At 43.4% G+C, this 12145-nt stretch overlaps 1 protein-coding gene across 4 annotated transcripts in view; it reads left to right on the forward strand.

Moving 5' to 3' along the window:
- FBXO38 (F-box protein 38) overlaps positions 1-12145 on the forward strand; it is a 52289-nt gene that overhangs the window by 15524 nt on the left and 24620 nt on the right. For all 4 annotated transcript variants that reach the window (XM_061616822.1, XM_061616819.1, XM_061616821.1 and 1 more), the window contains exons 11-13: positions 3848-3990; positions 5517-5733; positions 7316-7435. In XM_061616822.1, the coding sequence (XP_061472806.1) occupies positions 3848-3990; positions 5517-5733; positions 7316-7435 (480 nt within the window). The remainder of the gene's footprint in view (positions 1-3847; positions 3991-5516; positions 5734-7315; positions 7436-12145) is intronic.

Consider the following 12145-nt stretch of genomic DNA (forward strand, 5'->3'; position numbering starts at 1 on the left):
CCCGACAGAGGTCATCATACAGGGCGACCAAGGCCGTTTCTGTACCAAACCCCGGCCGAAAGCCCGATTGAAATGGGTCTAGATAATCAGTTTCATCCAAGAGAGCCTGGAGTTGGCGAGCGACCACACGCTCTAGAACCTTGCCCAGGAATGGGACATTTGCTACTGGCCTATAGTTGTCCAAATTATCAGGGTCCAAGGAGGATTTTTTTAGGAGCGGTCTCACCACCGCCTGTTTCAGGCAGGGTGGGACCACTCCCTCTCGTAAAGAGGCATTAATCACCTCCTTGGCCCAGCCGGCTGTTCCATTCCTGCTAGCTTTTATTAGCCATGAGGGGCAAGGATCCAGAGCAGAAGTGGTCGCCCGCACCTGTCCAAGCACCTTGTCCACATCCTCGAGCTGTACCAACTGAAACTCATCCAATAAAACAGGACAAGACTGTGCTCTGGACACCTCATTAGGATCAACTGCTACAATAATGGAGTCAAGGTCCCGGCGGATGTTCATGATCTTATCACGAAAGTGTCGCGCAAACTCATTACAGCGGGCAATTGATGGTGTTATTGCGTCCTGGGGACCAGAGTGTAAAAGTCCCCGGACAACTTTATAAAGTTCCGCTGGGCGGTTAAGGGATGACTGAATAGAGACAGCAAAGTATTGCTTCTTTGCTGCTCTCACTGCCTTCACATAGAGTTTGGTAGAGAGCTTCACAAGTGCATGATTACAGCCGTCGGGAGTTCGCCTCCATTTGCACTCAAGCCGTCTCCTTTCTTGCTTCATCACTCTTAGCTCCGGAGTAAACCAGGGAGCCAATTGAGCTCTGCAACGGAGAGGGCGCACCGGGGCGATCGTGTCAACTGCCCGGGCCATTTCCGTATTCCACAGCATGGCCAGGGTTTCGACAGGACCGTCAATTCTATCACCCGGAAAATTCCCTAGAGCCATCAGAAAACCCTCAGGATTCATTAGTCTCCGGGGACGGACCATCTTAATTGGTCCTCCACCCTTGCAGAGGGGAGAAAACAGTGTGAGTCTAAACCTTAATAGGCGGTGATCTGACCATGACAAAGGAATAGATGAAAAATCCCTCACTCTCAGATCACCATCCCCTAATCCAGTGGCAAAAATCAAGTCCAGAGTGTGCCCCAACACATGCGTAGGGCCAGTAACAAATTGAGACAGCCCCATGGCTGTCATGGAGGTCATGAAGTCCTGAGCTGCTCCAGATAAAGTGGCCTCAGCATGAATGTTGAGATCCCCCAATACCAAAAGTTTGGGGGAACGCAACAATAGATCCGAGACCACCTCTGTCAGCTCAGTTAGGGAGGCTGTTGGGCAGCAGGGTGGACGGTACACCAACAGAATTCCCAGTCTGTCTCGCTGACCCAACGTTATGTGCAGACACTCTAGACCATTAGCCATCTGGATAGGGTGCCTAACAAGAGGGATGGAACTTCTATAGACCACAGCGATTCCCCCTCCCCGACCCTCGGATCTACCCAGATGCTGAACCGAATACCCAGGTGGGCACAACTGGGAGAGATTAATACCTCCCAGATCGCTCACCCAGGTCTCGGTAATACATGCCAGATCGGCCGCCTCATCCACAATTAGGTCATGGATGAGGGAGGTTTTATTATTTATCGATCTGGCATTAAAAAGCAGCAACTGGAGATCCGAGGGTTGGCTGATAGAACTACCAGCAATCCTGTGGGTGTGAGGAGGACCGGAACACGTCACAGCCACCAGTTGTCTGGGGCGAGTTCCCCTTAACTGGCATGTCCTACTCACAGCGCCATACCTCCCATTACCCGTCACTACACTAATAGGGGCCCCCTTTGGTCCTCCCTCCCACAACACTGTCCTCTCGCCCAGGCACATAATAAAAATAAAATAAATAATAAAACTCATGGCATATACACACAATCACACACTCACTCATACAACCCACTCATACATTCAGACAACACAGCAGCATCCGAGGAGCTTCAGCAGCCGATAATCCGTAGTAGCTGATGTAATGGGGCCCAAGAACGATGGACAGCAATGACCCCCAACCTGGTGATAATGACAGCAGCAACGGTGGCATACACCTCAGAAGAGGCAGCAGCAGCACTTCAGTCTCGCATTCCAGGACAGCCCAACGGCAGCAACAGAAACGTCCACGCCCCGATCAGGATCAGGCCAGGGGCCTGGTCCTGCCAGGCAGAAGTCCCTCTGGGAAGGGTGGTGGAGATGGTGGTCCCACGGCAGCAGCAGCAGCAGCAGCAGCACAGCAGCAGCAAGAGCAGCAGCCTCTCCTTCCCTTGGGCGATGGTCTCTTCCTCCTGCAGGCCCTGGGTCTCCCAGGCCACCTCAGCCAGCCGGCTTATGTATCCCTCCAAAGAGGGACAGGTGGTAAGAATCAGTCCTGGCTGGCTGGGTACCTGGGGCCTGGTCCCGCCAGGCAGAAGTCCCTCTGGGAAGGGTGGTGGAGGTGGTGGTCCCACAGCAGCAGCAGCAGCAGCAGCAGCAGCAGCAGCAGCAGCACAGCAGCAGCAAGAGCAGCAGCCTCTCCTTCCCTTGGGCGATGGTCTCTTCCTCCTGCAGGCCCTTGAATGTTGGTTCTGTGATGCCTTGGTGCTAGGAATAATCTTGATTTTTGCTGTTGTCAGCAGGGACAGATGCGAGGTGTGTTTGCAGAATGCACTTAAAATTCTGTATGTAAATATTAGAATCTGTGTACTGGATTTGGGTTTTGGCAGCAACATGTCACTAGAGAATGTTCTGGACTTTTCTGAAGTATCCAGTAGTGGATATGAAATGTATGGAGTTTTCATTAACACAATGTGGGTCTAGGATTGGTACCTCACAAGGATGAATAATTTGCAGTATTGATCCTGAAGATGTTGATGGAGACTGGCTTTGTTTAACACCATCTCTCTTCACCTGTATCTCAGAATGGTTTTATTTTCCTGTACTTTGCTAGGTGAGTTTGAAGAGTCCCTTGGTGATTTGCTGCTGCTTTTAACCTGCTGCTTTTGTTTTGGGGATTGTTGTTATTTAGTAAACTGTATTGGGGCATACTAAGGTGATCACCATTTTAAAGAAATCTATACTTCCTAGCTCTTCTGATACACCCACACTCTGTTGGGGTTCTCCACCTACTTTTAAATAAATGAGCTACCAGGAATTGTGTACCTTGGAACTCTGAGTTCCCTAGAAGCAATCAGTATAAGGAGGAAAATTGCTTTCTGATTAACCAAAATTTAATTTAGACTATAGGTTTTAATGGGTGGGATCCAATGCAATTGCTCCACAAACAGCAGTTTCTTTTGTTCATGGAACAAAAGTTGTGCTCATGGAAGGGGTCCTTCCATGAACAGAAGCTCTTTCCACCAGATTCCACCAACCTGTTAGTTAAATGAAATTTGGGGCAGTCACAAAGGTCTTTCCCCACTGTATTCCATTTGTAAATTTTAAAGGATCCTGTGTTACACAACTCCCGTCTTCAAGATGAATGACTTGGAACTCTGTTGTGTTGGTCAATACCATAATTATGAGAATTCATTTTCACTTATGGAGCTGAATCCTTTCAGGCCACACTGACAGATCTGTGAAGTCTAAGCTACCAAAAGCTGGATTATGTTAGTCACTTGTATTTTGCCATTCAAAGTAGGTGGAAGACCTCAGTAAATGGTGGATGCATCAGAATAATCAGGAAGCATACCTTTTTGGAATGGTGGTGATGAAGAAAAAACATAAATGTGAAGTGGGGAAAGAAGGTTAAGCAAATTTAGAAATATTACGTAAGAAATCTTATAATTAAGTCCATTTGTTTCTCTCCACCTCACCCCCACCCCATAGATCATTCAAGGTGGACTCGACTGTTTGATCTCACCTTGGTGAGATGCCATGCAATAAAACTAGATTCATTTAGTCAGTTTATTGAGTTACTGCCAAGCCTGGAGTTTATCTCTCTGGACCAGATGTTCCGGGAACCTCCCAAAGTAAGTTTTTAAAGAAGTTTACTTAGCTCTGTGTGTTTCAAATATCTTTGGGTAATGGGAAATATACTAGACTTGTTTTTGGCGTGCACTTTTTAACTTGTAATTAAATACTACTTTAGTTGACTGGTTTTAAGCATTCAAATTGCATAGTTTAGTGACTAGATTAGGAAAGCAACATAAAGATGAAAACTGAGTACTGCAGATTATAGTCATGCTATTGTGCTAGGTGCTGATGATAAGAATACTTTCTTATGTCTGAAAAGATGATGCTTTGTTGCAGAGATCTCATTTTGCTATGAAACTTGTTCCTCCTTATATTCCACTTTTCCCCTTCCTCTTCATTTGATTTCATTTCATACTTAAGAAGATTAGATTTATTATGGGAAGGAATCTTACACTTTGGCAACCAGGGTTGCACCAAGATTGAACAATACGGAAGATTATTACAAACCAGAGAGCCATGACTAGTTTGCATATTTCACTACATATCATCTGACATAATGTCCCACACTTCTGTCCATATGTCTGACTTGTTGGAGATGTATTATGTAAAAGCTGGGAGAGAGGGGGAAATAGTTGTGTTTGTTTAGGAAGCCTCCATCCTCTCACCCTAAAGAGCCCCCGCCATTTCCTTCCTCCCTAGGGATTGCACAGGGTATAGCACTGCTTTCTTTACTTTAGGAAGACAACTGTACCACTGTATCATCGAAATGGCTATTCTAGTCCCCACCCTGATCTCAGGTTTGCTGGCTTAGCAGGCAACACACCAGACTAGGGAAAGGGGCAGATACTGCTTTACTTGACAGGGTGAGAAGTGAAGGGTTACAAATGAATGTGAATGCTCATATGTGTGTGACAACAATCATGACAACTCTCTGGAAACATCAGTGAGCAACCATGTGGGATTTAGGAGGGCAGAGATGAGGACCCCAAAGGAACAGAGAAGAAGCAGCAGCAGCAGCCAAGGGAAAGAAAGACAAGGCAAAGAAAAGCCAGTCACAAAGGAAAGTTGCAGATGTTACTCTTACATGGCCTCTTTTACATATTCCTACCATTTGGTGGACATAATCACATCCATAGAAATAATATACTTACACAATACATTTCTGCAAAAGCTTGCTGCACTTCTTTGTCCTGATGGTATGTCAACTAACACCTTCCCAATCTTGGCTGTAAGATTCTGTCTCTTTATTTTGAACCGATAGGTAATGACGATACAATGTTTATATAACTAAAAACATCTTGATTAGCTTGTACATCGCTGTCCTTATTGGTTTGACTCATGGGAAGTATTCAGTCATCTCAGGACAGGAGCTTTGAAATGGCCATGCAGGGATCAGGAGCAGCTTGCTTGATGCTCAGCCATCACCCATGTAATCCCAGCAATGACTGCCACACATCTCTGCTTGTCCAAGAAGCAGTACACCACGATATAGTTATAGTGGGAGACAGCACTGATTAAAACTGTATTTTGGTTTGTAACCGCTTGCTGGTTGTTGTCAGTGATCTTTTTTTATGTATTTCAGGGGTGTGCTCGTGTAGGTCTGAGTGCAGGCACAGGAATTGGTGTTTCCTCTGCTTTGGTCAGCAATCAAAACTCCAACAATGAAAACGACAATAATAACCACCAGAACAATAATGCCAATATACACCATAACAACCACCAGCAACCAAATGACCAGAATGAGGAGAATGAGTTGCGACAAGAGGAACAGGTGGAAGAACAGCAGATTGCAGCAGAGGGTAAATGCAAGAAATACTTTTATTTATTTGTTTTTAGCAATTGAACATTAATAGGTATGTATAAAAATACATACACAGTTAACAACTCCAATTGATACTAAAACTATTAATGCTCGCAATTACACCTCTTCAGTGTCTAAGTAACACCTAACCTATTGCTGTAAAACGTTATGTAGCTATTCTTCTTGATCTGATGGTAATAACTCTTTTCTCATTTCTGGTCAATACAATATTTATTTATTGTTTTTATTATTATTATTTTACTCATATCCCGTCCTTCCTCCCAGCAGGAGCCCAGGGCAGCAAACAAAAGCACTAAAAACACTTTAAAACATAATAAAAACAGACATTAAAATACATTAAAACAAAACAACTTTAAAAACATTTTTTTAAAAAAGCTTTGAAGACATTTTAAAAAATGTTAAAAAGCATATTGTTTTTTAAAAAAGGTTTAAAAGCATATTAAAAAGCAATTCCAACACAGAAGCAGACTGGGATAGGGTCTCAACTTAAAAGGCTAGTTGAAAGAGGAAGGTCTTCAGTAGGTGCCAAATGGTTAACAGAGATAGTGCCTGTCTAATATTTAAGGTTGGGAGTTCCACAGGGTAGGTGCCGCCACACTAAAGGTTCATTTCCTCTGTTGTGCAGAATGCAGCACCCCACAACACAATTGCCAAGGGGCCGAAAGACAATCACCCAATGCTATTCTCTGGAAATGACCCTGGAGATAGGATCGGAACCACTGTAAAACAGTGCCTCCGATACCCATTTCACCAAATCAGCCCAGAAGGATATCATGGTCAATGGTATCAAGAGCCACTGAGAGATCAAGTAAGAGTAACAGGGTCGCACTCCCTCATCCTTTTCCCAATAAAGGAAGCCTCAGGAGGGGAGAGTGTTCTTGCACTCGGGTCCTGCTTGCAGGCTTCCCCCAGGCACCTGGTTGGCCACTGTGAGAACAGGATGCTGGACTAGATGGGCCATTGGCCTGATCCAGCAGGCTCTTCTTATGTTCTTAAGGTGATCAGGGCGACCAAGGCTGATTCAGTCCCATAACCAGGCTTGCACCCAGACTGGAACGGGTCAAGATAATTGGTTTCATCCGAGAGTACTTGCAATTGCTGCACCACAACCCTCTCAATCACCTTCCCTTGCCACACCAAGAACAGTTAAAACAAGCTAATGATATTTTAGTTCTACTTAACAGCTTTAAAGTGACTTAATGTTGCATAATAACCACCATAAATATTTTAGTTACATTCGTTTTTTTGGTTTTCAGGCATCATTTCAAATTGACTTTCCTCTTCTGGCTTGAAGGCCCCATTTTCTGTCCAAAACTGATTTCTGTAAAGGGCAGAGTCTTCATCAAAAGCTGCAGTATAGGAATTGATCAAAATCCCTTTCAGATTACTGGAGAGCTACCTTGTTAAGTTTCCTGGACAAAGACGGATGTTCCTCTGTTGTAGGAGCCCTTTGAAGCCTTCCTAAGATTGTCTTGCAATTATGTGTGACTAGCTTCTGCCTTCTTAATGAAGAGTGGTGTTCTCATTTGTATCTTGGTCATTCTTATCTCCCTTTGCAGCACTGAATGATATGGAGGAGGTGGCACAGGAAGATGGAATGGCTATGGCAGAGAGCCACAGTGAAGCCTCTGCAACTAATCAGGCACTTCTTCCTATGGAAGTTGATGAAGAACAAGCAGGTAACTTGTCTTATCAGGATCTCTCCCTTTCCAGTTGCAGGTTGCATTGGCTGAATGCAAAATAGGCTGGTTTTGTCTTGCTAAGAGCTATCTAGATAGTATTTATTTTGGAATTAAAATAATTTAATTTTAAATCTATTTAAGAACAGTGAAATCAATAAACAAATGTCAGTGGTATAGCTTGAAATTAATAACAATATTTAGCATTTCTTTTTCATTTCTGTGATGTAAAAAGAGTTTCATATACATATCTCAGTAATCTTTAGCACGCTTTTGTTAGATAAGACAGTATTATTATCACCACATTGCAAATGTGGGGGCTGAGAATGGTTTGCCTAAGGCAGGGGTCACCCACCTCTTTGGACCAGTGGATACATTTTGAATTTTGAGAGAGTACTGTGGGCACCAGTCACTGCCATGGGGGCCTGGCATAACATAAAATGGGCATTGCATAACTCAAAACTAGAGCGAGTACAGTCATGGCTACTCCTGGACATCCGCATGTTTACCATAGGAAGTCAGCAATGTCCCCTGGTCCTCATTGTGGAGATACAGCTGTTAAGGCACAAGAACTCTGTTTTCTCCAAAGCCAATCCTAACCCAAAGTTAGGCTGGCATCCTGTACCCATTTACTTGGAAAGAAGCCCTATTAAACACAAAGAGGGCTAGAAGCTTAGATGGTTCTTTCTTTTTTTTAAAAAAAAATGAAAGGCCTTCACAGCCTAAGGCCACCAGTCAGTTCATGGCTAAGGCAAGATTTGAACTATAGATGTACAAGCTCACACTCTTACCTGCTGTGCAAGACTAGCTCTGCTTTGACTGCCAAGGTATCCCGTATCATTGTAAGTTCGGTGTTCAGTTGATTGAGATTTTTGTATGTATTACCTGACATTTATATATTAATATAATTAATAGCTTATGTGATGCTTGAGATTATCACGTGCTCTTTCTTGAGTTGTCTTGAATATGTATGATCTCATGGCAACTCTCTCTGTACAACACAGTCTTCACCTTTTGATAGTGTTGTAGAGAAGAAAGTTCATAATAGCAGTAGTGGTATTGGCAGCTTGTTCTCAGTCACTTGCTTTACGGCACATTGTGAAGCAAAACATCCAATGTCTCTGTATTCAGAAGCACAGTAGACATGATGTGGGAGACCTGCGGCATGTCTCCAAGCAGTTTCTATTCTTCACTTTCTGTTTTTTCTATATGGGAGATCCAAATTTGGTTGCGGAGGCGGCCTCAATTCTTTTCATCTGAGCTGTTTTCTGAATCAGAATTGCATCTACCCTTCCTCGGTTTTTCCTGGGCAGGCATCCTGATAATGACCTAGTACGTTTTCCCTTGCAGGGAGAAAAGTAGCTGGGGTGGGATTTTGATCAGGCTAATAGCCTATGAAGAAAGTGTTAAGTAGAGCTTCCTTTGCTCCAGTCCATTTAGGAGCTTTTCATAGATGCAGTAAAGTCAAAACAAAAACAGTTGAGAAACACTTCATATGTCTCCCATGCAATAGTACAGTGGCAAATTCAGAAGTGCAGGGTCCCTTCATGATTATCACAGCCATGCCCCCTCCCCCCTTTTTTTGCTGCTGCGTTGAGAATGAGATCCTTGATAATGTCTTGTCCCACAACAGCAGATGTCCATAGGAGCCAATCAGCATGAAAGGGGAGAGTGTTAGCTACTGAGAAGAGTCTTCTCTGAGACTGACTCATCTCCTTTCAATCTGATTGGCTCCAATCAGTAGGAAGGAACAAGGAAGCATGGTAGAAAACTCTTCTCAGTGGCTAACACACTCCCCTTTTGTGCTGATTGGCTCATAGGATGTGGAGACATAGGGAACCTGCTGGCACCCTGCTCCCAAAAAAGTTAAGGGTCTAAGACCCCCTGAGACCCTGCACGACTACATCCCTACTCCCATGCTGCTTCTGCTTTGGCCCTGAAAAGCTGTAAGTCTATTGTTGTGTGGTTAATTTCTTCTTTAAAAAAGTTCAATTTGCAGTGTGTTCTAATATAAGCATCTATATTTGCTAGCTAGAAATATAAATTAGATCCCACACTAGGCTGTTGGCTTCCTCCCACCCACTGCTTCTCTGTTCGGTAAATGCTAAGGAGATAACAAATGAGAAATAGATACCCAGTGCTTGTTTGCCATTCTCTTAGTGAATTAAAGTATAAAATTCTAATGTGTTTTTTTCCAAGGAGTTGGATTCCATTTTGCTGCCTAGTATTAATAGCACAGAGATTAGTGTCACCTGGCTTCAATGCTAACTCTTCATACATCACCACACTTCTAACACTTTACAGTAATATTTCCAGTTTGAGAAAATAGAAAATCTGAAGTTGAGCTCTTGCCACCTGTGATGTTCCATATTCTGTGTAAATAATATTTATTTCAGTGTTTATGGTAAGTGAGGTTTTAATAGGTTGAGTAAGGTAAATAGTGAGAGTTGGAAGAGGGGAAGGAGAGTATGGAATGTTGGTGAATGCTGTGCATGATTGGCTGGGTGAATATGGAATGGCTGATATACAGTGGCTTGCAAAAGTAATCAGATCCCTGAACAATGCTCTCATATTACTGTATTACAAATAGTACATTGTAATTTCATTCTGTATGATATTTTATTTTGAAACACTGAAACTCAAAATCAATTATTGTAAGGTGACGTTGGTATTATGTTGGGAAATGTTTGTAAGAAACATAACAAATTGGAACATGTTGCTTGCATAAGTATTCAACCCCCACAATTAATATTGGGTAGAGCCACCTTTCGCTGAAATAACAGCTTTAACTCCTTTGGGGTACCAGCTTTGCACACACTGTCGGAGGGATTTTGGCCCATTCTTGGCAGATTCGCTTCAGGTCGTTCAGCTTGGTTAGATGTTGCTTCTGGACCACAATTTTCAAAGAGCACCACAGATTCTCAATGGAATTGTGATCAGGACTTTGACTGGGCCACTGTAGGACATTCACCTTTTTGTTCTTGAGCCACTCCAGTGTTGCTTTGGCCTTGTGCTTGGGATCATTGTCCTGCTGAAAAGTGAATTTCCTCCCAAGCTTCAATTTTTCACTGGACTGAAGCAGGTTCTCTTGCAGTATTTCCCTGTATTTTGCTCCATCCATTCTTCCTTCAGTTTTAACAAGATGCCCAGTCCTTGCTGATGAGAAGCATCCCCGCAGCATGATGCTGCCACCACCATACTTCACTGTAGGGATGGTGTGTCTTGAGACATGGGCAGTGTTAGGTTTGCGCCACACATAGTGCTTTGAGTTTTGGCCAAAAAGCTCTATCTTGGTCTCATCTGACCTTTTCCCACATCACAGCAGGGGCACTCTCATGCTTTCTGGCAACCTCCAGACATGCTTTCAGATGGTACTTTTTGAGTGACAGCTTCTTTCTTGCCACCCTCCTAAACAGGCCAGAGTTATGCAGAGTTCTTGATATGGTTGACTGGTGGACCATTCCTCCACTCCCAGCCACTGAACTCTGTAGCTCCTTCAAAGTGATTGTTGGCCTCTCTGCGGCTTCTCTCACAAGTCTCCTTGTTCAAGCACTGAGTTTTGAGGGATGACCTTTTCTTGGTGTGAAAAGTGGTGTGATGAAGCTTCCACTCCCCTGTTATTGATCCAGCTGTGCTGACTGGGATATCCAAACAAACCACCCTTTTCCTAATCTATGCATTACATTATCTCTCACTTCTGTAGAATGCTCTTTGGTCTTCATTTTCTTTCATATCCACAGCCTAACCAGTCAACAGTGGAGTTTTTATCCTGACAATGTGACAGCAACTTGAATGATTCACAGGTGGAGGCCAATGGTAAGGTCATTGTGTCCTTGATAGGGCAGTTTCTTTCATCTGTGTAACCTGGGAGCTTCCACAGCCCAGGGGTTGCTTATGCAAGCAACATGTTTCAGTTTTTTATGTTTCTTAAAAACATTTCCCAACATAAAACCAATGTCGCCTCACAATAATTGATTTTGAGTTTCAGTGTTTCAAAATAAAGTATACAGAACAAAATTACAGTGTACCATTTGTAATTCAGTAATACGAGAGCATTGGTCAGTGGTCTGATTACGTTTGCAAGGCACTGTATATTTGAAAGGCTTGACAGTTGACAGTTGGCGAGGGATTGAAGTTGGAGAGGGATAGGATTTGACATTTGGAGGGAGAGGGCTGAAGGATTTGTGTGGGTAATGAGGGGGTTGTAGAGGGTTATATAGGCAGGTTCATATTAATTGACAATACAGAAAAGACTGTTGGAATTGTATATGTAAAGAACATATTTAGAAACCACATGCCTGAGTACTTGGAACTTAAACAATCTTGCTTAAGGAACATCTGTTAAACAAATAAACGTATTTGTTTATTTAATAAATGCCTGGTTCCTGGCCAGCTATTACAAGACTACAAGGGTGGCAAAACATAAACAAAAAAGGGGAAACAAAAAGGGGAAACAGTATCATTGGTGGCAGTGAAGTACCTGAGAAACTAACTTGAGCAGGTTACAGAGGACCAACCCAGGGCTGTTATATTTGAGAGTCATAAACATACACAGAGGGGCTGAGGCTTGATCAGAAACCTGGATATTTATAACAAGGGCTGGGGGAAATAGGCAGAGTCCCGAATAGCAGCTTTGTTGTAAAGGGTGGTGGAAGAAAAAGGAAACCACATCTCCTCTGCTAAAGGTGGAGTGTTGGCAGGGTCGTGAAG

The sequence above is a fragment of the Rhineura floridana genome, chromosome 3 (genome assembly GCF_030035675.1).
Source record: "Rhineura floridana isolate rRhiFlo1 chromosome 3, rRhiFlo1.hap2, whole genome shotgun sequence".
Lineage (NCBI taxonomy): Eukaryota > Metazoa > Chordata > Lepidosauria > Squamata > Rhineuridae > Rhineura > Rhineura floridana.